At 40.4% G+C, this 27,867-nt stretch overlaps 1 protein-coding gene across 2 annotated transcripts in view; it reads left to right on the plus strand.

The window, feature by feature from the left end:
* Nucleotides 1-23,831, plus strand: part of LOC106085262 (prostatic acid phosphatase) — a 44,773-nt gene extending 20,942 nt beyond the window's left edge. Inside the window, exons 3-7 of one of the 2 annotated variants that reach the window (XM_013249417.2) lie at nt 10,887-11,126; nt 11,195-11,644; nt 11,703-11,961; nt 22,998-23,098; nt 23,244-23,831. In XM_013249417.2, coding sequence (XP_013104871.2) covers nt 10,887-11,126; nt 11,195-11,644; nt 11,703-11,961; nt 22,998-23,098; nt 23,244-23,264 — 1,071 coding nt within the window. In that variant the 3' untranslated portion in view covers nt 23,265-23,831. Of the gene's footprint in view, nt 1-10,886; nt 11,127-11,194; nt 11,645-11,702; nt 11,962-22,997; nt 23,224-23,243 lie in introns of those variants that run through there. The other variant, XM_013249419.2, reaches the window with a different exon arrangement.
* Nucleotides 23,832-27,867: the final 4,036 nt, after the last annotated feature.

Raw genomic sequence — 27,867 nt, forward strand, 5'->3', positions numbered from 1 at the left:
TCCAATCGGTTGAGAATTGCGCCCTCTAGAGGCTCAAGAAGTCAAGATCCAAGATCGGTTTATATGGCAGCTATATGAAAACATGGACCGATTTAAATCATACTAAACACAGTGTTTGAAAGTGATACCAAAACACTACGTCCAAAATTTCAGTCAAATCGGACGAGAATTGCGTCCTCTAGAGGCTCAAGAAGTCAAGACCCAAGATCGGTTTATATGGCAGCTATATGAAAACATGGACCGATTTCAACCATACTTAGCGCAGTTTTTGAAAGTGATACCAAAACATCACTTGCAAAATTTCAGTCGAATCGGTTAAGAATTGCGCCCTCTAGGTGGCTAGCTTTACTGCTTCGAAAATTAGCGTGCTTTCGACAGACAGACGGACGGACGGACGAACGAACGGGCATGGCTAGATCGAATTAAAATGACATGACGATCAAGTATATATATACTTTATGGGGTCTCAGACGCATATCTCGAGGTGTTACAAACAGAATGACGAAATTAGTATACCCCCATCCTATGGTGGAGGGTATAACAAGCAGTTATTTTTAGAAGAACCATAAGAGATGGTGTATCAAATATAGAACTTCGGTCATCTTGCAATTCACTTTTGCTTGTTACAAATGGACAGAAAAGAAAGAAAAACTGATTGTTTGTATGCATCGATGGGCATTTTATTTACAATTTATAAACTGCCGGCATGTGACGCTGTCAGGCCATTTGTACTATCAGCTATCAAAGGGGGAAATTGGTTTCTGGAAAATGAGACAATTATTTATTTAAATTATCAATGCTTTGTTGAAGATGAAGCATTTATTTTAGTATTAATAGCAAGCTATGTAAATAAATAAATTTGCTTGTGGGCAAATAATAAACAATCGTCACGTGTTGAATGTAAGAACGCTTTTCCGAGATAATAGTTTTTTTTGTTTTGTTTTGATTTGATCTTTAAATTACATCTACATTTGTGATTTGTTTGTTTTAGATAAACGTTTTAATGACTGTGAAGTTCATATTTTATTGTGCCTTAGGAGTTTGTTGTTGTCTCTATACCTCTAAGCTTATCTAAATAAATGAAAAATCTTCTTTGGTCTTATATGATGCGTACGTTGTAATTTGTCAAATATAAATAAAATATGCAGTGTTTTAACTTCCACATGGCGATAAGAATAGCGAATTGTAACAAAATTCTGCTTAAGGTATGATGTAAGGTATAATATGAAATTTAAGAATAGGATTTTTCAAAATAGAAGTATAAACATTGGCCACAAATCTCAGAGCTTAGTATCTAAGTACTACTACTGTTGCAGTATGCATTGTATTAAGTGTTAACAAAAGCATTTCAGTCAAATGATAACGTGCTTGAGTCATTTAAAATGTATTAGCTGCGGTTTGTTGTCGTAAATTGAATACAAGTAATAAATATTAAATTACTTTCCATATAGAAAAATGTCATTCTTAAATCTTTCATCACCATACAAGGAAACAAAGAATTGAATATTGACTTACAAAACATTGGCCTTTTAAAAAGCGACACCTGTTGCTTAAATAAGCTGCACATGAATTTTATACTCACCTCACTTAGGTGGTGACATATCAATTTGCGACCCTACAAAGAGCGTGTGTCGAACGACAGCAATCTCCTATGGTGAGATGTAAAAATGACGTAGAGGGTTGTTTTTTTTTACACTGGTGAGAAACAATCTATTTTTGTTGTGCCAATCCATGACATAACTACCGAGTAGTTAACACCGTTAATAGCTGAGTACAATTTCTTCTCGCGAAGTGCACTATCTGTTGACCAGTTTTGGTTGTGTGTGTGTGTATTATAGTTAAGAACTATAACACACACAAAAAACGAAAATTGGCGCGAACTGATGACATACACAAATTCAGAGTTGCACTGTTACTACCTGCAAATGAATATAAAACAAGTAAAAAGGCGTTAAGTTCGGCCGGGCCGAACTTTGGATACCCACCACCTCGGGTATATATGTAAACCACCTTTCATCAAAATTCGGTGAAAATTTCATACCTTATACTCATATACCTCATACCGATCTGAACTATAAACGGATGTCGAAAAGCCGAACATAAGTCACTGTGTCAAATTTCAGTGAAATCGGATTATAAATGCGCCTTTTATGGGGCCAAGACTTTAAATCGAGATATCGGTCTACATGGCAGCTATATCCCAATCTGGACCGGTTTGGGCCAAGTTGCATAAACATGTCGAAGAGCCTAACACTAAGCACTGTCCCAAATTTCCGCGAAATCGAACAATAAATGCCTCTTTTATGGGCCCTAAACCTTAAATCCAGAGATCGGTCTATATGGCAGCTATATTCAAATCTGGACCGATCTGGGCAAAATTGAAGAAGGACGTCGAAGAGCCTAACCAAACTCACTGTCTCAAATTTCAGCGACATCGGACAATAAATGCGTCTTTTATGGCCCCAAAACCTAAAACCTAGATATCGGTCTATATGGCAGCTATATCCAAATCTGGACCGATCTGTGCGATATTGCAGAAGTATGTCAAGGGGCTTAACTTAACTCACTGTTCCAAATTTCGGGGACATCGGACAATAAATGAGCATTTTATGGGCCCAAAACCATAAATCAAGAAATCGGTCTATATGGCAGCTATATCCAAATTTGAACCGATCTGGACCAAATTTAGGAAATATGTCAAAGGGCCTAATACATCTCACTGTCCCAAATTTCAGCAAAATCGGATAATGAATGTGGCTATTATGGGCCTTACACCATAAATCGGAGGATCGATCTATATGGCAGCTATATCCAAATCTGGACCGATATGAGCCAAATTATCGAAGGATGTCGATGGGCCTTACACAATTCACTGCCCCGAATTTCATCAAAATCGGATAATAAATGTGGCTTTTGTGGGCCTAAGACCCTAAACCGGAAGATCGGTCTATATGGCAGCTATATCCAAATCTGAACCGATCTGAACCAAATTAAAGAAACATGTCAAAGGTCCTAAGACAACTCACTGTCCCAAATTTCAGCAAAATCGGACCATAAATGTGGCTTTTATGGGCCTTAGACCCAAATCGGAAGATCGGTCTATATGGCAGCTATATCCAAATCTGGACCGATCTGAGCCAAATTGACAAAGGATGTCGAAGGGCCTAACACAACTCACTGTCCCAAATTTCAACAAAATAGGATAATAATCGATCGGCGGATCGGTCTATATGGGGGCTATATCAAGATATAGTCCGATATAGCCCATCTTCGAACTTAACCTGCTTATGGAGAAAAAAGAATCTGTGCAAAATTTCAGCTCAATATCTCTATTTTTAAAGACTGTAGCGTGATTTCAACAGACAGACGGACAGACGGACGGACATGGCTAGATCGTCTTACATTTTTACGCTGATCAAGAATATATATACTTTATAGGGTCGGAAATGGATATTTCGATGTGTTGCAAACGGAATGACAAAATGAATATACCCCCATCCTTCGGTGGTGGGTATAATAAATGAATATATATATACAGCGGTCAAAAAAAGTATTCATCATTCAATGTTTTTTTTTTAATAAGTCTACAAAAGACAATTGGAATAAAAACATATTAAACTAATGATGCAGTAGTGCTTGTGTGATATATATGTACACAATTTCATTGTTTTTAAAGAAAAAAATAGTATTTATTGGAACAAAAAGGGCCATTTTACAGCTGAACACAAAAAATTAAACAAAAAAAGTATTCATCATTGCAAAAAAACAAAAAAATAAATAACATAATTTAAAAAAATTAATACTTTGTTATTCGACCACCGCGTCTTATAACTTCTTTTAAACGGTTTGACATCGATTGGACTAATTTAGCGGTTATATTTTGGTCTATATTAGTCCATTCCTCCATTATCACCTGTTGCATTTGACTCTTGCTCGAAAAATTGCGCGTTCTCAATTTGCGTTCGAGATGTGCCCAAAGATGTTCAATTGGGTTCAAGTCGGGACTTTGAGGAGGAGTTTTAATGACTTTGGGGCAGTTATACAGCATCCACATCTTGGTATCTAAAGCAGAATGTTTGGGGTCATTATCTTGATAATATTGAAAGTTATTACCAAGCCCAAGTTTTACAGCACTATCTTTTAAATTCCTCTTTAAAATGTCAATGTAATACTTATGATCCATTACTCCATTAATAATTTCAAGATTTCCCGCTCCTGAAGCCGCCATACACCCCCAAACCATTAAACCACCTCCACCATGTTTTACAGTAGCAACTGTGTTTCGTTCTTCAAGCTCTGTATTTGGTTTTCTGTACACTATGACCTTTCCATCGCACCCAAAAAGATTAAACTTGCTCTCGTCTGCAAAAATGACTATTTTCCAAAATGATTCGGGCTGTTTTACATACATTTTTGGAAAGTTTAGCCTTTTCACTCGGTTTATTTTATTTATAAAGGGCTTCTTACGTGCAGTTCTTCCTCTGTAACTATGCCTATTGAGTGTATTTCGAATTGTTTGTGTAGTAACTTCCTTCCCTAAATATTCCATAGTGTTTTTACGAAGAATGGTCGCATTTGTCTTCGGAGTTTTCTGAACTTGCCGCACTAGCCAACGCACATCTCCAACTGAAAGTGCTTTTGGTCGACCAGATCTTGGTTTATTGTCAACAGTTTTCGTTTCTGTCCACTTTCTGATGATGGATTGTATAGCAGATCGTGGTCTATTTAATATTTCACTGATAGTTTTTTGAGTTAAACCATTCCTGTGGTGTTTTATTATCAAAACTTTTACCTCATCAGAAACCTCGTTTTGCTTACGACCCATTTTGACAAAAACTATATTTTCAATGAAATTAAATATTTGCTGTCAAGGGCAAAGCCTCCTTTACTAAATAAAACAGAAAAGGGGGATTCCCAAATAATATTTGAATTTGACTTTGATGATAGCACATCAATGATGAATACTTTTTTATACCCTCCACCATAAGATGGGGGGTATACTAATTTCGTCATTCTGTTTGTAACTACTCGAAATATTCGTCTGAGACCCTATAAAGTATATATATTCTTGATCGTCGTGAAATTTTATGTCGATCTAGCCATGTCCGTCCGTCTGTCCGTCCGTCCGTCCGTCCGTCTGTCTGTCGAAAGCACGCTAACTTCCGAAGGAGTAAAGCTAGCCGCTTGAAATTTTGCACAAATACTTCTTATTGGTGTAGGTCGGTTGGTATTGTAAATGGGCCATATCGGTCCATGTTTTGATATAGCTGCCATATAAACCGATCTTGGGTCTTGACTTCTTGAGCCTCTAGAGTGCGCAATTCTTATCCGATTCGAATGAAATTTTGCACGACGTGTTTTGTTATGACATTCAACAACTGTGCCGAGTATGGTTCAAATCGGTCCATAACCTGATATAGCTGCCATATAAACCGATCTTGGGTCTTGACTTCTTGAGCCTCTAGAGTGCGCAATTCTTATCCGATTGGAATGAAATTTTGCACGACGTGTTTTGTTATGATATCCAACAACTGTGCCAAGTATAGTTCAAATCGGTACATAACCTGATATACCTGCCATATAAACCGATCTTGGGTCTTGACTTCCTGAGCCTCTAGAGTGCGCAATTCTTATCCGATTGGAATGAAATTTTGCACGACGTGTTTCGTTATTATATCCAATAACTGTGCCAAGTATGGTTCAAATCGGTCCATAACCTGATATAGCTGTCATATAAACCGATCTTGGGTCTTGACTTCTTGAGCCTCTAGAGTGCGCAATTCTTATCCGATTTGAATGAAATTTTGCACGACGTGTTATGCTACGTTATCCAATAACTGTGCCAAGTATGGTTCACATCGGTTCATAACCTGATATAGCTGCAATATAAACCGATCTTGGGTCTTGACTTCTTGAGCCTCTAGAGTGCGCAATTCTTATCCGATTGGAATGAAATTTTGCACTACGTGTTTTGTTATGATATCCAATAACTGTGCCAAGTGTGGTTCAAATCGGTCTATAACCTGATATAGCTGTCATATAAACCGATATTGGGTCTTGACTTCTTGAGCCTCTAGAGGGCGCAATTCTCATCCGACTAGACTCAAATTTTGCAAATAGTGTTTTAGTATCACTTCTAACAACTGTGCTAAGTATGGTTCAATTCGGGCCATTACCTGGTATAGCTGTCATATAAACCGATCTTGGGTCTTGACTTCTTAAGGCTCTAGAGTGCGCAATTCTTATCCGATTAGAATGAAATTTTGCACCACGTGTTTTGTCCATAACCTGATGTAGCTGCCATATAAACCTATATTGGGTCTTGACTTCTTGGGCCTCTAGAGAGCGAAATTCTGATGATTTGCCTGAAATTTTGTACGACGGATCCTCTCATGACCATCAACATACGTGTTTATTATGGTCTGAATCGGTCTATAGCCCGATACAGCTCCCATATAAATCGATCTCTCTATTTTACTTTTTGAGCCCCCAAAGGGCGCAATTCTTATTCGAATTGGCTGACATTTTACGCAGGTCTCCAACATATAATTTAATTGTGGTCTAAACCGGATCATATCTTGATATCGCTCTAATAGCAGGTTTTTTCTTTCTTTCTTTTCTTATATCATTTTTTGCCTAAGAAGAGATGCCGGGAAAAGAACTGACAAATGCGCTCCATGGTGGAGGGTATATAAGATTCGGCCCGGCCGAACTTAGCACGCTTTTACTTGTTTGTTCTGTTTTTGGTGTTATTATATAAAATTGCATTTTTTGCGCTAATTAAATTTATTTTTTGAATTTATTTTAAAACATATTACGAAAAATAAACTATTGCATAAAACTGCATTATTTGTTTACTTTAAATTTTCTTCAATTACCCAAAATAAGTGAATTTATTATCAATTTTGCTAATGATGAATACTTTTTTTGACCGCTGTATCTTGGTGCCAATTGACAATTTTTCCTAACACTGACACATTTTGACGTTTGTCAAAAATCAAATGTAGACAAAATTTGCGCGCCACATAATAATACAGCAACAAGTAAAAGCGTGCTAAGTTCGGCCGGGCCAAATCTTATATACCCTCCACCATGGATCGCATTTGTCGAGCTCTTGCCACGGTATCTGTCTGTCGAAAGCACGCTAACTTCCGAAGGATAAAGCTAGCCGCTTGAAAGGTCGGTTGGTATTGTAAATGGGCCATATCGGACCATGTTTTGATATAGCTGCCATATAAACCGATCTTGGGTCTTGACTTCTTGAGCCTCTAGAGTGCACAATTCTTATCCGATTGAAATGAAATTTTGCACGACGTGTTTTGTTATGATATCCAACAAATGTACCAAGTATGGTTCAAATCGGTTTATAACCTGATATAGCTGCCATATAAACCGATCTTGGGTCTTGACTTCTTGAGCCTCTAGAGTGCGCAATTCTTATCCGATTGGGATGAAATTTTGCACGACGTGTTTTGTAATTATATCCAACAACTGTGCCAAGTATGGTTCAAATCGGTCCATAACCTGATATAGCTGCCATATAAACCGATCTGGGGTCTTGACTTCTTGAGCCTCTAGAGTGCGCAATTCTTATCCGATTGGAATGGAATTTTGCACGACGTGTTTTGTAACGATATCCAACAACTGTGCCAAGTATGGTTCAAATCGGTCCATAACCTTATATAGCTGTCATATAAACCGATCTTGGGTCTTGACTTCTTGAGCCTCTAGAGGGCGCAATTCTTATCCAATTTGAATGAATTTTGGCACGTAGTATTTTGCACGTGTTTTGTTATGATATCCAACAACTGTGCCAAATATGGTTCAAATCGGTTCATAACCTGATATAGCTGTCATATAAACCGATCTGGGATCTTGACTTCTTGAGCCTCTAGAGGTCGCAATTATTATCCGATTTGCCTGAAATTTTGTACGACGGATTCTCTCATGACCAATAACATACGTGCTTATTATGGTCTGAATCGGTCTATATCCCGATACAGCTCCCATATAAATCGATCTCTCTATTTTACTTCTTGAGCCCACAAAGGGCGCAATTCTATTCGAATTGGCTGACATTTTACACAAGTCTTCAACATAATATAATTTAATTGTGGTCCAAACCAGACCATATCTTGATATCGCTCTAATAGCAGAGCAAATCTTTTCTTATATCTTTTTTTGCCTAAGAAGAGATGCCGGGAGAAGAACTCGACAAATGCGATCCATGGTGGAGGGTATATAAGATTCGGCCCGGCCGAACTTAGCACGCTTTTACTTGTTTACACTTTTTTTTCTAAAGCAAGCTAAAAGTAGCAGCTAATAACTGACAGAAGAAAGAATGCAATTACAGAGTCACAAGCTGTGAAAAAATTTGTCAACGCCGACTATATGAAAAATCCGCAATTACTTTTTGGGCAACCCATAAAATATCATGACGATAAAGAATGTATATACTTTATGGGGTCTCAGACGAATATTTCGAGGTGTTACAAACGGAATGGTGAAATTAGTATACCCCCATCCTATGGTGGAGGGTATAAAAAGGATGAAAGAAAGATTTGCTCTGCTATTAGAGCGATATCAAGATATGGTCCTCCCTAGGGTGGAGGCTATAAAAATAAAGATGTATTGCAAATGCAAATTTGCCCATGAACATTTCATTAACGAACAGGGGCAAACTTCTCACATATCAATGAGTGCTGTCCGATTCAAGTTTTAGGCTCAATGATAAGGGACCTCCATTTTATAGTGAAGTCCGAACGGCATGCCGCAGTGCGACACCTCTTTGTGGAGAAGTTTTTACACGGCTGCCATACCAAATGGTCAGTACCTCCCAAATGTCGCCAGCATTAGGAGGGGACAACCACCGCTGAAAATTTTTCATGATGTTCTCGCCAGGATTCGAACCCAGGCCTTCAGGGTCATAGGCGGACACGCTAACCTCTGCTACGGTGGCAAACCAAATATGGTCCATGTCGGACTATATATTGATAAGACCTCATTTATTACCCAATTTCGCTCAAATTCGGAACAGCGAGTTGTAGTCGGCTCCCAGATATCTGAACCGAATATGGGTCAAATCGGAGCAAAAGTAGCTATATCTGCACTATAGACTGATCTGCGGAATTAGGGTCTTGAGAACATAAATGCAGCATTTACAATTAGAAGCAGTGAGTTGCATTATTAAGACTCCCCACATTTGTCCCCCACATTTGTCCCCCATAAGGTCCCGATCGAGCCCCATTTACATATAGCTGCCACAAAGACCAATTTAGGGTCTTAAGCCCATAAATGCCTCATTTGTTATACAATTTCGCTGGAATTCGGAACAAAGAGTTGCATTTTGTCCTGCGATACCGGAATCGAATGTGTTCCCTATCGGAACATGTTGTTGTTGTTGTAGACACATTTGTAGAGATGGGCGATTGGGTAAATCGCCGGTTATTAACCCATTTATACCCAAAAGCTGGATATTTATATTAGGTTGCCCAAAAAGTAATTGCGGATTTTTCATATAGTCGGCGTTGACAAATTTTTTCACAGCTTGTGACTCTGTAATTGCAAGTTTTATTAAAAATGCATCATCTTTCTTTTAAAAAATCCGCAATTACTTTTTGGGCAACCCAATATTTAGCAGATATCTTGGGTATAAACACATTTTTCAAAAAATTTTTGATGATTTCGTATTCTTTGTATATAAACCTGACCTTCTGATCTCATGAAATCGGATTTTAGTTTTATATAGCTGCTATATAGACCGATCTCCCGATATATGGTATTGAGGCCATAAAGGATCCATTTATTACCCGAATTCGATGAAATTTTGGCACAGTGTGTTCTGGTAGACCCCTGCCCATTCCTCTCAAATCTGGTACAGATCGGACCATATTTGGATATAGCTGCCATATATAGCGATCTCCCGATATGGTGTAATGAACCTATAAAAGGAGCATGCAATTTGGCACAGTGAGTTCCGGTACCCCTTTAAACGTTTTTGTTGAATATCGTCCCGATCGGACCATATTACCGTTATTTAGCGTTGGTTATTTATCTGGTAGAAACCCATCTCTTCACATTTGCATGTGGAGGTGGAGATCCTCGTCAAGCTCTTATAGGCGAGCAAGCTCGTTCCGGACTATACGACATAGAACATAGCACCGCAACACATTTAGATATAACTGGCATATAGACCGTTCTACCGAATTAGGGTCTTAAGCCCATAAAAGCCATAATTGTTGTTCCATGAAAACAATATCAGGTTATAGACGGCTTAGGGCCGTATTCGACGCTGAACGCCTGGGTTCAAATCCTGTCAAGAACTTCAGAAAAATTGTTCAGCCTAGAACAGGAACATGGGGTGCTGTTCGATTCAAGTTTTTTAAGCTCTGTGTTATGGGGCCTACTTGTTATAGCCGACTCCGAACGGCGTGTCGACAACTCTTTGGGCAGACATTTTACACGGCTGCTATGCCATGTATATGGTATATTTATTGTTGTTGTAGCAGTGTGTTGTACTCTGAGGCGGCAGCCCTTGCCGATGAAGGAATTCATAGGGTCAATCCGGTACATACAACCGGCTGCCATGCCTCACAAATGTTATCAGCATTAGGTGGGGATAACCTGATATTCTAACCATTAACTGAAATACATAAAAAGTAGGTGCTTGTGCAAAATTTCCCAACGGCAATTTAATTTCTTTGGAACTTGTCATGACCTCATGGATATAATAGATGGACGGACATCTTTTGATTGATGGTAAACATGTCTAACTAAGTGCAAATATATGAATACAAGGTCTTTCATATTCTTTACTTCCATGAACTATATACTTTTTTTTATTGCATTTTAAACATTTTTTGCCTTTTATTGCCTCTTCATTGCAGACTGGCAAACAACAACATTACCATTTGGGCAAATGGCTGCGACAACGCTATTCCAGTTTGTTAAGCAAAACCTATAACAAAGATGAGATCTTTGTAAGATCAACGGATGTTGATCGTACCTTGATGAGTGCTTTGTCCAATTTGGCTGGTCTGTATGAACCGCAGACGAAAGACATATGGAATCCTGATATAGATTGGCAACCCATACCAGTGCATACAGTACCAGAGAAATATGATTCGGTAAGCCCTTAAGGAAACTCAACTATAATATTGGCAAAGATAATGCAAACATTTCTATTGTCTTTTAGGTTTTGGCCGCCAAGGCACCTTGTCCTGCCTATGAATATGCCTATTCCGCTCTGATGGACTCGCCGGAGATACAGAAAATAAATGACCATTATGCCTACCTGTTTAATTACCTCACCAAGAACACAGGACGCGCCTGCGATTCATTGGCAATTCTACAGAACCTAAATAATACGTTTTTCATTGAGGAGCTCTACAATAAGACCCTGCCCGAATGGACCAAAAAAGTGTATCCCAGCGAAGATATGACCTATGCTGCTGCTTTTACTTTTACCCTTGCCACCTATACACGTCAGTTAGCACGCTTTAAGATGGGGCCCTTGATCAAGGAAATTCTACAGAGGTTTGCAGACAAGTCAAAGGGAAAATTAATGCCAGATCGTTCCTTGTGGATCTATTCGGCTCATGATACAACGGTGGCAAGTGTATTGAATACCTTGAAATTGTTTGATGTAAGTGTTTGCGAAGAGTTTTTATCAGCGATTTTAATGAGTTTTTTTTTGATTTCAGATGCACAGTCCTCCCTATGCATCTTGCATTATGTTTGAGCTTCGTCTACAAGATAAAAATGAACCATATGTCTCGATTTTCTATAAAAACACTACCAAAGAACCAGAGCCTATGTATATACCAGACTGTGGCATAGAATGCCCCCTAAATACTCTCTTCAATATATACAGTGATATATTGCCTCAAGACTGGGATAGCGAATGCAAATTGTCGACGCTTATGATGACCTATGAGGAGGCCAACATTGGTACAGCGATGGGTGAGTTTAATATGTATTTTTATTACTGCTGAAAGGTTGCCGTAGATGTTATTGCTGTTGTTGTTGTTGTTGTTGTTGTAGCAGTTTATTGTGTACTATCTTTCGTCTGCTTGATTCTGTTGAGTGTCAAGACCCAGGAACTCCGCGACTAAGATGGGGTGCGTCCACAGGGATCTGGGTCTGAGTCGAGTGGGTCTGGCCGGGCAGTTAAACAGGTGACGTGTATCGTGCGGTCCCTGGTTACAGTCGGGACATACATCTTGCACGTCGGCATCAATCCTAGCTCTGTGGGAATTGAGGCGGCTGCATCTGCCGGAACGTAATTGAGCCAGAATCACTCTGGTTTGCCGGGGGAGGTCGATTTCTTCGGGTGCAATGGGTGGCGGTCGTACTCCAAGGACTACATTCACCCGGTAGCCAGTTAACGCGTCTGCTACCGTGTCTGCATGAATGTTGTTCAGACCCGCTTGATATGCCGCTTGATCTAGAGGTTCTCTCTTATAGCGCTGGACCTCACGCTCTAGATCATGTAGATCTACCTTAAGGCTTCTGGGCGGTGGGTATCTATCCACAAGATGATGATTTGGATGATTTCTGCGATAACAGCCCAAAAGGTATTGCTTAGACAGCATGTAGTTATGTCTTCGCACTGGTAGGATCTTTGTCTCCTGGTGGAGGTGGTCCACATGAGAACTAAGGAGGCAGCCCGTCGCAGTTCGGAGGGCGGCATTCTGACAGATCTGAATATTATTCCACTGCGTGTCACAAAGCTGACGTGACCACACTGGCGCTGCATAACTTACCACAGACCGGCCAATTGCTTTGTACGTGGTCAACAAGGTTTCTTTGTCTGCACCCCAAGTGCTGCCAGCGAGTGACTTGAGGACCTTGTTTCTACTTTTGACTTTATTGCAGATTGCTGTGGCATGTGGGGAGAAAGTGTAGGAGCTGTCAAATGTGACGCCAAGTATTTTGGGACACTTGATGGTCGGAATCAATTCTCCATCGACCATCACAGTCAGCTCAGAATTCACCTCACGCGTATTTGTAGTGAACAGTGTGGCTGAAGATTTGGTGGCGGATATCTTCAGATTTCTTGCAGCGAAATATGAGGCAAGCTCGTTGAGGTAGACGTTCAACCTGTCGCAGATGTCATCAATGGGTGGGGGGCCTGATGCCAGGATCGTACAGTCGTCCGCATATGATACGATCTCTATGCCGTCTGGAGGAGGTGGGATGGAGGAAAGGTAGAGGTTAAACAGAGCCGGAGATATCACCCCGCCTTGGGGAACTCCCTGTTTCACTCTACGGTGTTTTGACTTCTTATCCCTAAATTCCACAAATGACTGGCGGCCACACAGATAATTCGCGACCCAACGTTTAAGGCCTGGCTGGAGGGACGTGTTGGCGATGTCCTCAAATAATTTGGCATGGCTGACCGTGTCGAATGCCTTCGATAGGTCCAATGCCACGAGGACCGTCCTATCACATGGCCTGGGTTTATTGAAGCCACGGCAAATGTGTGTGGTGATGGCATGCAAAGCTGTTGTTGTGCTGTGCAGTCTCCGAAATCCGTGTTGATGCTCGGCGAATGGAAATTCTCCTACGAGGCTCGGGAGGAGTAATGCCTCAAGCGTCTTAGCCACTGGTGAGAGAAGGGAGATCGGTCTGTACGACTCCCCCAAACTCGGGTCTTTACCAGGCTTCAGTAGCGGGATCACTCTGCCCATTTTCCAGACATCGGGAACTATAAGAGTGTTCAATGACAGGTTAAGGACAGTGGTAAGGTACTCAACTCCAGGTAAATCCAGATTCTTCAGCATCAATGTAGAGATTCCGTCGGGGCCCAACGCCTTGGAAGATTTGGCGCCACGGATGACATTCGTAACTTCGCCCACGGTAAATTGTGATGGCTGTTCATCGGCTCGGAGACCACGAATACGGCGAATGGCTCTCCTCCTTGCCCTGTCTCTCTCGGGATGCACGATAAATTGACGGTTGAACAACCTGGCGCATCTCTTCGGATCAGTCACGGTTAACTCGCCAAAAGTGACTGAGGTCCTGTCGTCCCGTCTACCGGGGTTCGAGAGAGACTTAACAGTGGCCCACAATTTGCCTGCACCGGTGCCTAAGTTACATTGCTCCAAGTGTTCCAGCCACAAATTCCGCTTATGTTCGTTGATTACCCTGTTTATTTCCAGATTCAGCTCGCTGATTCTGGGGTTAGCGGGGTCCATAGCACGAATCCCATCACGCTCGTCTGCGAGTACCACTGCTTGCGCCGGGAAATTGGGTCGCACTTGCGGTATTCGACCGGCTGGTATAAAGCGAGCGGCTGCTGCGTTGATGATGTCTCGGAATTTCCTCTCGGCCACAAGCACATCAGAGGGGGGTGGCAGTTCATTGAAGCGGCGATTGGTATACTCTCTGAAGCCAGTCCAATTGGCCTTCTTATAGTTGATGAACGTTCGGCGCTCAGAGGTTATGAAGTCGGGTGGTCGGTCGATGGTGAGGATTATGGGGAGGTGGTCTGACCCCAAAGAGATGACGGCTTGCCAGGATACGTCACTCAGGAGATCAGGGGATGCGATTGAGATGTCTGGCGAGCTGCTGCACCTCCTCGTAATCCTAGTGGGGGCATCCTCATTCACCGTGCAAAACGTGGAGCTATCTATCTGCTCTGCCAAAGCTATGCCACGCTGGTCGTTGCCTAGGGGAGAATGCCATGACGAGTGATGTGCATTGAAATCCCCCAGAACCAGACGACTATGGCCAGATAGCAACCCACTTATGTCGGGGCTGTAGGCCTGGCCATTAATCGGGACACAGCTGCCAACCGGCGGTATATACACGTTGTATATCTCTATCTCGGCAGTACCAGACTTGACTGCTACCCCCATACATTCCATGTATGGGTCACTAGCGTCAAGCGCAGGCGAGATAGGTCTATACTGCACGGAATGGTGTATAACGAAGGCCAATCCCCCACCTCCATTCCTTGAGCGATCCTTACGTAGCACATTGTAGCCGTGACAACTGTGCAAGCTGCAGGTGTTAGTCAGCTTTGTCTCCTGGATCGCTGCGACCGATATGCTCTTCCGACTCATAAAATCCACAATCTCATCAATCTTGCCTCGCAGTCCATTGCAGTTTAACTGCAGGAACGATACATTTCCCGACACTGGCCTGGCAATAGTAGGGCTAGGGTGCTGTCTTTGCATAAATTGCCGTACGGGAGAGGTCGGGGGGGTCACATAGTCCGACGACGAGGACGCCGAAGGCGACGACGGTGACGCTTGTGACCCACTGCTGGCTGTGTTCGCACAGCACCTAGCGACATAGCCAGTATGACTATACTCCCGTAGCGAAGTTAGGCCAGAGCAAGAACGGAAATGTACCCACTCCAAGCACCTGTTACACCTCACCGACACTGACCGATGATGAAGGCGGTTCTGGCAAACGGAACAGAACCAGGGTCCGGGGTTCTTTTCAATCCCGGCACGGACCAAAAGCATACGGAGAAGGCACTCCGGGATGTGCCTCTCCCATGACGAAAAAAGACGAACACGTACACTGAGGCGGCAGCCCTTGCCGATGACGATTCCATCGGGTCAATCCGGTACGTACAACCGGCTGCCATGGGATTGCTGTTGTAGTAGCCACATGTTTGCATGTGGAGGTGGCGATCCTCTTCAAGCTCCTATAGGTGAGCAAGGTCATTCGGTTTGGTAGAGATCTCCAATTCGTTGTGTCCTGTGTCGAGGTAAAAATGCAAATTTTGTTCAAGAACATTCCACTAAGGAACAGGGGCAAACTTCTCACATATCAATGAGTGCAGTCCGATTCAAGTTTTAAGCTCAATGATAAGGGGCCTCCTTTTTATAGCCGAGTCCGAACGGCGTGCCGCAGTGCGACATCTCTTTCGAGAGAAGTTTTACATGGCATAGGACCTCACAAATGTTGCCAGCATTAGGAGGGGAAAACCACCGTTGAAAATTTTTTCTGATGGTCTCGCCAGGATTCAAACCCAGGCGTTTAGCGTCATAGGCGGACACGCTAACCTCTGCGCTACGGTGGCCGCCTGTGTCAAGGTAGATGCGCATAAAAACTCATCTTATTCGGAAGGGGCTTATACACTATACCATCGCCATGATTTCTGTCCATGACCTGCCTCAGGATGGCGTCTTATATAAAGAGATTTGGTGATGTGGAAAGAGTTGGGTGACAAACAGTTGATATAGCGATCGCTGGCTTTCCCCTCCTAATGCTGGCAACATTTGTGAGGTAATATGCCATGTAAAACTTCTCTCCAAAGAGGTGTCGCACTGTGGCACGCCGTTCGGACTCGGCTATAAAAAGGAGGCCTCTTATCGTTGAGCTTAAAACTTGAAACGGACTGCACTCATTGATAGGTGAGAAGTTTGCCCCTGTTCCTTAGTGGAATGTTCATGGGCAAAATGTGCAAATTTGCTTTAGTAGAATCTCCGTTGCATCTGTAATTGGTGGTGCGCGTCCACTAAGGACTTTATTTGGCTGGTATGATGAAGACGCATTGGCTGCAGTATCCCGATGAATATTTTGTAGGTCCGTACTGTATGAGGAACTTGTAAGTGGATCGGTGAAGTGTTGTTGGATAGCGTCTCTAAACATCTAGTTATTACTCTTGACATGTTTCGGTCGATATTTATCATCTGAAGGCAGTCTGTGATGATCATTGGGCCTGCGTTTTAACAGATCTGTAGATTTCCCCATGAGAGAGAGATAGAGTTAGAGAGATGGAGATAGAGAGAAATAGAGATAGAGAGAGATAGACTTAGAAAAAGGGATGGAAATAGACGGGGATGCATAGAGAGATGTAGGAAGGAGGAGAAATAGATAAAGAAAGAAGGAGGGTTATGGAGATAGAGAGGGATGGAAAGAGAGGTAGGGAGAGATGGATTTGGGAAGAGAGATAGAGAGAGTGATGGAGAGGTAGGTAGCGAGAGATAGAGAGGTACATAGAGAGCGCGATTGATAGATATGGGGAGAGATAGAGAAAGGGGTGAAGATAGATGGAGACAGGAAGAGAGAGATGGGAAGATAGGTAGAGAGAAATAAAGGGAGAAGCAGTGAGCTATGGAGGTGGACGGAGATGTTGTGAGAGATGGAGGAAGAGGTGGTGAGAGATGTGGAGAGAGATTTAGAGAGGGATGGGAAGAGAGAAAAGAGAGGTAGAAAGATGAAGGGAGAGATAGAGGGAGCGATGCGGAGAAAAATGGGTAGTGAGATGGAGAGAGATAAAAAGTGAAATGAAGAGACACAGAGAGCGAAATGGAGAGGCGGAAAGAAAGAAAGATAGAGAGAAAGATGGAGAAATATATAGAGAGATGGAGAGATATATAGAGAGATGGAGAGATATATAGAGAGATGGAGAGATATAGAGAGAAATAAAGAGGAGTTAGTGAGGGAGTTAGAGGGAGATAGAGTAAGAGAGAAAGAGAAAGCGTTAGAGGGAGATAGAGTTAGAGTTAAAGAAAGATAGAGAGAGATAGAGTTAAATAGCGATAGAATTAAAGAGAGATAGAGTTAGAGAGACAGAGTTCGAGACATAAGTTAGAGAGAGAGTTAGAGGGAGATAGAGTTAGAGCTAGAGCAAGAGAGAGATATAGTTTGAGATAGTGAGAAATAGAGTTAGAGAGCGATAGAGTTAGAGAGACAGAAAAAAAGAGATAGAGAGAGGGGAACATATAGATGGAGACAGAAAGACAGAGATGAGAAGAGAGGTAATGAAATATGGCAGGAAAAGTTGTGAGATATGGTGATGAAGGGGAGAGGAGAGGCAGTGAGAGATGGGGAGAGTAATAGAGAGGGATGGGAGGAGAGAGAGAGAGACAGAGACAGAGAGAATGTTGGAAAGAGAGATAGAGAGAGAGATGCAAGGAAAAATGGGGAGTCAGATTGAGAGAGATAAATGGAGAGACACAGAGAGCGAGATGGAGAGATGGAAAGAAATATATACAGAGAAATGGAGAGATATATAGATAGATGGAGAGATATATAGGGAGATAGAGTGATATATGGAGAGATATATAGACAGATGGAGAGATATATTGACAGATGGAGAGATATATAGAGATATGGAGAGATATATAGAGAGATGGAGAGATATATAAAGATGTAGAGAGAGATAGATATAGAGGAGTTAGTGAGAGAGTTTGACGGAGATAGAGTTAGATAGAGATTGAGTAAGAGAGAGAGATAGAGATAGAGTTAGATATAGAGTCAGAGATTGATGGTGAGAGAATTAGAGGGAGAGTTAGTGAGAAAGTTAGAGGGAGAGTTAGTGAGAGAGTTAGAGGGAGAGTTTGTGAGAGTTAGAGGGAGATAGAGTTAGAGGGAGATAGAGTTAGAGTTAGAGGGAGATAGAGATAGAGTTAGAGGGAGATAGAGTTAGATAGAGATAGAGTAAGAGAGAGAGAGAGAAAGCGTCAGAGAGAGAAAGAGTTTGAGATAGAGCTAGAGAGATAGGTTAGAGACATACGTTAGAGAGAGATTGAGTCTGAGAGAGAAATTTTCAGCGGTGGTTTGCCACTTTTCCACTAGAGAGATATATAAAGAGATATATAGGGAGATAGAGTGATATATGGAGAGATATTTTGACAGATGGAGAGATATATAGAGATATGGACAGATATATAGAGAGATGGAGAGATATATAAAGATATAGAGAGAGATAGATATAGAGGAGTTAGTCAGAGAGTTTGACGGAGATAGAGTTAGATAGAGATTGAGTAAGAGAGAGAGATAGAGTTAGATATAGAGTCAGAGATTGATGGTGAGAGAATTAGAGGGAGAGTTAGTGAGAAAGTTAGAGGGAGAGTTAGTGAGAGAGTTAGAGGGAGAGTTAGTGAGAGAGTTAGAGGGAGATAGAGTTAGAGATAGAGGGAGATAGAGATAGAGTTAGAGGGAGATAGAGATAGAGTTAGATAAAGATAGAGTAAAAGAGAGAGAGAAAGCGTCAGAGAGAGAAAGAGTTTGACATATAGAGAGATAGAGTTAGAGAGATAGGTTAGAGACATAGGTTAGAGAGAGATAGAGTCTGAGAGAGAAATTTTCAGCGGTGGTTTTCCACTCCTAATGCTGGCAACATTTGTGAGAGGTGTCACACTGTGGCACGCCGTTCGGACTCGGCTATAAAAAGGAGGCCCCTTATCATTGAGCTTAAACTTGAATCGGACTGCACTCATTGATACGTGAGAAGTTTGCCCCTGTTTCTTAGTGGAATGTTCATGGGCAAAATTTGCAATTCGCAGAGTCTGAGAGAGATAGAGTCAGAGAGAGATAGAGTCAGAGAGAGATAGAGTCAGAGAGAGATAGAGTCAGAGAGAGATAGAGTTAGAGAGAGATACAGTTTGAGTTAGAGAGAGATAGAGACAGAAAAAAAAGAGTTGGAGATAGAGAGAGCTGGAGAGAGAGATAGAGAGAGTTGGAGAGAGATAGAGAGAGTTGGAGAGAGAGAGAGATAGAGAGAGTGATAGAGGTGGATAGAGAGAGTTGGAGAGATATAGAGGGAGTTGGAGAGAGATAGATTAAGTTAGAGAGAGACAGAGAGAGTTGGAGAGTGAGATAGAGAGAGATGGAAGCAGAGGTAGTGAGAGACATATAGAGAGATGGAGAGACAGAGATAGAGAGAGATGGGGAGAGAGAGAGATGGAGGGAGAGGTAGAGGGAGTGATGAGTCCACTAGAGGGTCAAGAAGTATATTCGTGAGATCGGTTTATATGGAACTATATCAGGTTTTGAACCGTTTAGAGCCATACATTAAAGATCTGTTGAAGTTCATAGAAAAAGTCATCGTGCAAAATTTCTGCCAAATTGTAAAGGGTGATTTTTTTGAGGTTAGGATTTTCATGCATTAGTATTTGACAGATCACGTGGGATTTCAGACATGGTGTCAAAGAGAAAGATGCTCAGTATGCTTTGACATTTCATCATGAATAGACTTACTAACGAGCAACGCTTGCAAATCATTGAATTTTATTACCAAAATCAGTGTTCGGTTCGAAATGTGTTCATTCACCGTAACGTTGCGTCCAACAGCATCTTTGAAAAAATACGGTCCAATGATTCCACCAGCGTACAAACCACACCAAACAGTGCATTTTTCGGGATGCATGGGCAGTTCTTGAACGGCTTCTGGTTGCTCTTCACTCCAAATGCGGCAATTTTGCTTATTTACGTAGCCATTCAACCAGAAATGAGCCTCATCGCTGAACAAAATTTGTCAAAATTTGAACACATTTCGAACCGAACACTGATTTTGGTAATAAAATTCAATGATTTGCAAGCGTTGCTCGTTAGTAAGTCTATTCATGATGAAATGTCAAAGCATACTGAGCATCTTTCTCTTTGACACCATGTCTGAAATCCCACGTGATCTGTCAAATACTAATGCATGAAAATCCTAACCTCAAAAAAATCACACTTTATAAGAATTGCACCCTCTAAAGGGAGATGGGTTGTTGTTGTAGTATACCGAGGTGGCTGCCCTTGCCGATGAAGGATTCCATCGGGTCAATCCGGTACTTAAACCTAATAAACCTAATATCGCTCCCATAGAAACCCATTCCAAAGAGATGGGTATATATGGGAGCTATATTAGGTTTTGGACCGATTCGAACCATACTTAGTACATCTGTTAGAGGTCATAAAAAGTCATCGTGTAAAATTTCTGAAATGCGCGCTCTAGAGGCTCAAGAAATATATCCTGGAGTTCGGTTTATATGGGAGCTATACCTAGCCATGGAACGATTTGGCCCATTTACAATCCTAACCTACCTAATACATTAATAAGAAGCATATGTAATAAGAAGCATTTCAGGCACCTACTTTTGCTCCTTCGAAAGTTAGCGTGCTTTCGACAGATGGACGGACAGGCATGGCCAGATCGACTTTAAATGTCAGGACGATCAAGAATATATATATACATTATAGGGTCTTAGCTTAGATTATAAATTAGTATACCCCCATCCTATGGTGGAGGGTATAAAAAACCGAATTTGATATCCTGACTTTGGATCAAGTATCAGTATGGCCGCCTTAAAAAAACGGCAATATTCCAAATTTAAAACCAGTAAGGAAGGGCAAAAGTCAGGCGGTGGCGACTGTATAATACCCTACACCTACCCTATAAGTACAATGTGGGACCTATATCCAATTCTAAACCAATTTTGATGGACCTCGGCGAGCAAATATGTTCAAACTGTAAAAACTACGACTGACAAATGACAACATTATGACATATTACCCAAAATCTGTTGAACATATATATGGAGCTATATCTAATTCTGAACCGATTCCGAGCAAACTTCTCAGATAATGTGGTAGTGGTCGAGGAAAGCGTTGTGCAATATTTTGGCAAGATTGGTCAATAAATGCGCTTGCAGTGGCTCTTAAAGTGGAAATCGGGCGATATATGTATATGACAGCTATATCTAAATCGTGGCCGATTTCTATGGAAGTCACCAGTAATATTGTGAGAGTCATAAAAAAATCCTTCCTGCAAAAATTCGACAGAATCGGAGATAACAAATGATCACTTTTTTGCAATATTTCTCAAAATCAGACGAACATATATATTAGAGCTATATCTAAATCTGAACCGATTCCGAGCAAACTTCTCAGATAATGTGGTAGTCGTCGAGGAAAGCGTTGTGCAATATTTTGGCAAGATTGGTCAATAAATGCGCTTGCAGTGGCTCTTAAAGTGAAAATCGGGCGATATATGTATATGACAGCTATATCTAAATCGTGGCCGATTTCTATGGAAGTCACCAGTAATATTGAGAGTCATAAGAAAATTCTTCCTGCAAAAATTCGACAGAATCGGATAACCAATGATCACTTTTTTGCAATATTTCTCAAAATTAGACTAACATATATATTAGAGCTATATCTAAATCTGAACCGATTTCGAGCAAACTCCTCAGATACTGTGGCAGTCGTCGAGGAAAGTGTTTTGCAAAATTTTGGCAAGATGGATCAATAAATGCGCTTGCTGTGACTCTAGAAGTTAAAATCGGGCGACATATATATATGAGAGCTATATCTAAATCGTGGCCGATTTCTATGGAAGTCACCAGTAATATTGAGAGTCATAAGAAAATTCTTCCTGCCAAATTTCGAGAGAATCGGTTAACAAATTACCATTTTATTGCATTATTACTGAAAATCGGACGAACATATATATGGGAGCTATATCCAGATTTGAACCGATTTTTTCCAATTTCAATAAGATTCGTCTCTAGGCCGAAAACCATGCCTGTACCAAAGTTGAAGACGATCGGATGAATACTGCGACCTGTAGTTTGTACACAAATTAACATGGACAGACGTACATAAAGACGGACGGACAGACAGACAGATAGACGGACAAATCGAATCAGAAAGTGATTCTGAGTCGATCGGTATACTAATCAATGGGTCTATCTCTCTTCCTTTTGGGTGTTGCAAACTAATTCACTAGGTTATAATACTCTGTACCACAGTAGTGGTGTAGGGTATAAACAGTTATCTTGGCTAGCTGTTCAACCTCAAAAAATCCCAACAGACGAGTATACTTCGCAGATCTGGGCAATTTTTGACTCAAATGAAAGGAATGTGGGGGCATATACAAATCTGACTGTCTTATTTGGGTTGGAAGTGCCCCAACTTTAACATTTTGACTATTGGGTTGCCCAAAAAGTAATTGCGGATTTTTCATATAGTCGGCGTTGACAAATTTTTTCACAGCTTGTGACTCTGTAATTGCATTCTTTCTTCTGTCAGTTATCAGCTTTTACTTTTAGCTTGTTTTAGAAAAAAAGTGTAAAAAAAGTATATTTGATTAAAGTTCATTCTAAGTTTTATTAAAAATGCATTTAGTTTCTTTTAAAAAATCCGCAATTACTTTTTGGGCAACCCAATACATTAATAAAAACTTTACTTCTTACATGCTTGATTTTAAATTGTTTTGTATATATTTTTAAAAATTTTAACTATTTAATTTTTTTTTTTAGGTATTCTTGTTGCTATCATCACCATTATGCTCTTCCTATCCTATGTGGTCATGGTCTACTATAGAAGACGCAGCTACAAAAACTATTTCTCTCACTCACAGGTGGCTTAAATTTTTTTCATATATCTTTCACAATTCCTTGATTTTCTCATCCCCCAAAATAACCAATCACTTGACTAACAAAATTCTTTGTCTTCTTTTTCTTAAATGTATTTTTGTAAAAAAAAAAAAACACAACAAATTATAGCCACATAAATTGGATGCCTAATCATCATCACAGAAAGTCTAACGCAAAGTTCTCACAAATCTCAAGCACAAAAGAAAAATATTCGGCATTTGTTATTTTTTTTTATTTCATTGTAATCAAGCTAAGTTTTTGGTTTTGTTTCTACAATTATAATTAATTTTTCTCCCATATATGTAAAATAATTGTTATGAACGTATTTTTCTAGTTGCATTTGCATTTTATTATAGAATCAATTGTTGCATTTATTGTAAAAAAAAAGAAGGAAAAGGAAACGAAAAACAAAACATTTGTTAACAAGTCTGCTTTGAAATGAAAATCAAACCAATTCATCAAATATATATAAAAATACGCATAAACCTACAGACATACGCAATACAGGGTGCACAGCCAGCCCTTAAGAATATCATCATGTTCATAAAGAAAAATCAAAACGAAAAAAGGAAGAAAGTTCAGGCATAAAGGAATTCAAGTCATTTACATTGTGATTCACATTTTCAGTAATTGGTAGTAATTAGAACTAAAAAACATCAAAAATTTAATCTTAGATGTATAAAAAAACAAAACCAACCAAAACAAAACATTTATTCAGGAAAAGGAGAAAAGTTGAGCATAAAAAACGATACCTAAGATGTCAAATTTTATTATTAATATTATAACAAAAAAAAATAAATATATACAAAAAAAAAAAAAATATACATATATTGAAAAATTGGTAATCAATATTGTAGTTTGTTAGGATTTTTGTTTTTTTTTTTTTGTTAAAAATATGTTTTTTTTGAATTAAAATATTAAATATTGTATACATGTTTTTTATAATGATTTTTAAATTTGTTGAGTTGAACGTGTTATAAACAAATGCTTAAAATACTAAGAAATATTAATTGATATGTATGTAAAGTACTTTTTCATCTCATTATTTTTTTTTTAAATTTGCCGCCTCCTTCTTCTTCTTTGATAAGACTTATTTTTTATATTATACACACATAGTTATTAAAAATTTTTTAAAAATAAAAAAAAATAAAAATAAAAAACACAAAGAATTTGAATTATTAAAAGAATATATTGAAAAAAAAAAAATTATATATTGTTTTAATTGGATTTATAATAAAAAAAGTTAAATCTCCCCAAATTGGCAGTCAGACACAATTGGTATAAAAAAAGTCATATTTAAAGGTTTCCACTGTATGCCAACTCATTTGTATAAGGCTTTTCAAATTTGTGTGTTTGAGCATGCTTCATCACAACATGTCTAAGCAGTACTATTGTGTCAAGCTTTTGTAGTATTGGGTTGCCCAAAAAGTAATTGCGGATTTTTTTTAAAGAAAGTAAATGCATTTTTAATAAAACTTTGAATGAACTTTAATCAAATATACTTTTTTTACACTTTTTTCTAAAGCAAGAGTCACAAGCTGTGAAAAAATTTGTCAACGCCGACTATATGGAAAATCCGCAATTACCTTTTGGGCAATCCAATAATATTTTGTATGCCAGTCTGTCATGTTTGAGCTTAAATCTCTTCCTAAAAAACCAAACAAATGTTTAAACAATTGTCAAGCTAAGAAAATAATTTTAACAAGTTACAAGTAAAAGCGTGCTAAGTTCGGTCGGGCCGAATCTTATATACCCTCCACCATGGATCGCATATGTCTGGTTCTTTTCCTGGTATCTCTTTTTAGGCAAACATATGATAAAAGACACAAATTGCTATGATATTGGGAATAGCCCCAACTTAGGGCCTTATGGTTGAAGACCACAGTAGGAGCCCCTTTCGGGGTTCAAAAAGTAAAATAGGGAGATCGGTTTATATGGGATCATGAGAGAAGTCATGGTACAAAATTTCAGCCAAATCGGATTATAATTGCGCCCTCTAGAGGCTCAAGAAGTCAAAACCCAAGATCGGTTTATATGACAGCTATAGCAGGTTATGAACCAATTAAAACCATAATTGACACAGCTGTTGGAAGTCATAACAAAACACTTCTTGCAAAATTTCATGCAAATCGGGTGAGAATTGCGCCCTCTAGAGGCTCAAGAAGTCAAAACCCAAGATCGGTTTATATGACACCTATATCAGGTTATGAAGCAATTACAACCATATTTGACACAAATGTTGAAAGTCATAACAAAACACTTCTTGCAAAATTTCAGCCAAATCGGTTATGAAATGCGCCCTCTAGAGGCTCAAAAAGTCAAGATCCCAGATCGGTTTATATGACAGCTGTATAAGGTTATGAAGCAATTAAAACCATATTTGACACAACTGTTGGAAGTCATAACAAAACACCTCATGCAATATTTCATCCAAATCGGATGAGAATTGCGCCCTCTAGAGGCTCAAAAAGTCAAGATCCCAGATCGGTTTATATGACAGCTATATCAGGTTATGGACCAATTAAAACCATATTTGGCACAACTGTTGGAAGTCATAACAAAACACTTCTTGCAAAATTTCATCCAAATCGGGTGAGAATTGCGCCCTCTAGAGGCTCAAGAAGTCAAGATCCCAGATCGGTTTATATGGCAGCTATATCAGGTTATGAAGCAATTACAACCATATTTGACACAAATGTTGAAAGTCATAACAAAACACTTCTTGCAAAATTTCAGCCAAATCGGATATGAATTGCGGCCTCTAGAGGCTCAAGAAGTCAAAACCCAAGATCGGTTTATATGACAGCTAAATCAGGTTATGAACCAATTAAAACCATATTTGACACAAATGTTGGAAGTCATAACAAAACACTTCTTGCAAAATTTCAGCCAAATCGGATATGAATTGCGCCCTCTAGAGGCTCAAAAAGTCAAGATCCCAGATCGGTTTATATGGCAGCTATATCAGGTTATGAACCCATTAAAGCCATATTTGACACAACTATTGGAAGTCATAACAAAACACTTCTTGCAAAATTTCAGCCAAATCGGATATGAATTGCGCCCTCTAGAGGCTCAAAAAGTCAAAACCCAAGATCGGTTTATATGACAGCTATATCAAAACATGGACCGATATGGCCCATTTACAATCCCAACCGACCTACACTAATAAGAAATATTCTTGCAAAAATTCAAGCGGCTAGCTTCACTTACCGTGCTTTCGACAGACAGACAGACGGACGGACGGACAGACGGGCAGACATGGCTAGATCGACAACTCCCACTTACGTCGGGGTTGCCTGGCCATTAATTGAGACACAGCTACCAACAGGCGATATGTACACGTTGTATAGCTCTTATCACTCCATGTAGGGGAGTGATAAGAGCTGGCAAAATGGGTCTATATTGCACGGAATGGTATATCATGAAAGCAAATCCCCCTCCTCCATTCCTTGAGCGATTCTTACGTAGCACATTGTATCCGTGGTAACTGTGCCAGCTGCAGGTGTTGGTCAGTTTTGTCTCCTGGATAGCTGCGACCAATATGTTCATCCGACTCATAAAATCCACAATCTCATCGATCTTGACACGGAGACCTTTGCACTGGTCTGGCAATATTGGGGCTGGGATGCTGCTGTTGCGTATACTGCCGCACGGGAGTGGTCCGGGGGTCACATAGTCCGACGACTAGGACGCAGAAGGCGATGACGGCGACGCTATTACCCAGTGTTGTCTATGTTCGCACAGCACCTTGCAACAGATCAGAGCAAGATCGAAAATGTACCCACTCCATGCATCGGCTACACCTCCCCGTCACTGACCGATGATGGAGGCGGTTCTGGCAAACCGAACAGAACGAGGATACGGGGTTCCTTTCAATCCCGGCACGGAACAGAAGCGTGCGGAGAAGCCACTTCAGGTTGCACCTCTCCCATGACGAAGAAAGACCAACACGTACACTGAATGATACAAAATTGATGGGATTGATAAAAAGGTTGCTCTCAAAAATCAATGTCCTAAACTGAAACTTTAGTAGACGACACGGGAGTGAGAGCAGAGACTACGGAGGACATGTTGAGGCTTTTGATGAAAACCAATTATTCACAGCATACGACAAGACTCACGGAGACACCGGAATCTTGGAATAATGATGTTGATCGAAGGTTTATAATTATAAGTGGAAGCTTCCTTAAGAAGCTTCAAACCATTTAAGTCACCCGGACCTGATGGAATATTTCCGAAAGGAGACAAACTATCTGGCACCCCACCTCGCCAATATTGTCACAGCCGTGTCTGGGACTTGCTCTGAAAGCCTGGCAGGAGGCAAGTGTGGTACTTATACCCAAGCCCGGAAAGGCAATTTATGCGATACCAAAGGCCTACGACCTATAAGCCTTACGTCCTACGTCTACTCAAACCCAGGGAACATATCGTGGATACCATGATAAAGAGTAGGACATCCAGCGAACTGCTCGAATACAAACAGCATGCCTATGTCTAGGGAAGGTCGGTGGAGACTGCCCTGCACGAGGTTGCGCATAGAATTAAAGAATCCTTCGATGCCAAAGCGTACACCCTGGCGGTATGCGTTGACATCGAGGGGGCTTTTAACAATTTGTGGACCGAAATAATGATCCAATCCTTAGACCAGTACCCGGTGGACCCGGTCCTTAGAGACTGGATAAGCCATATGCTAAGGAACAGGTGGATAAATTGTGTGTCCCGTGGCATAAATATAAAAGAGAAAGTGGCA

This window comes from Stomoxys calcitrans, chromosome 2, assembly GCF_963082655.1.
Source record: "Stomoxys calcitrans chromosome 2, idStoCalc2.1, whole genome shotgun sequence".
NCBI classification, from domain to species: Eukaryota; Metazoa; Arthropoda; class Insecta; order Diptera; family Muscidae; genus Stomoxys; species Stomoxys calcitrans.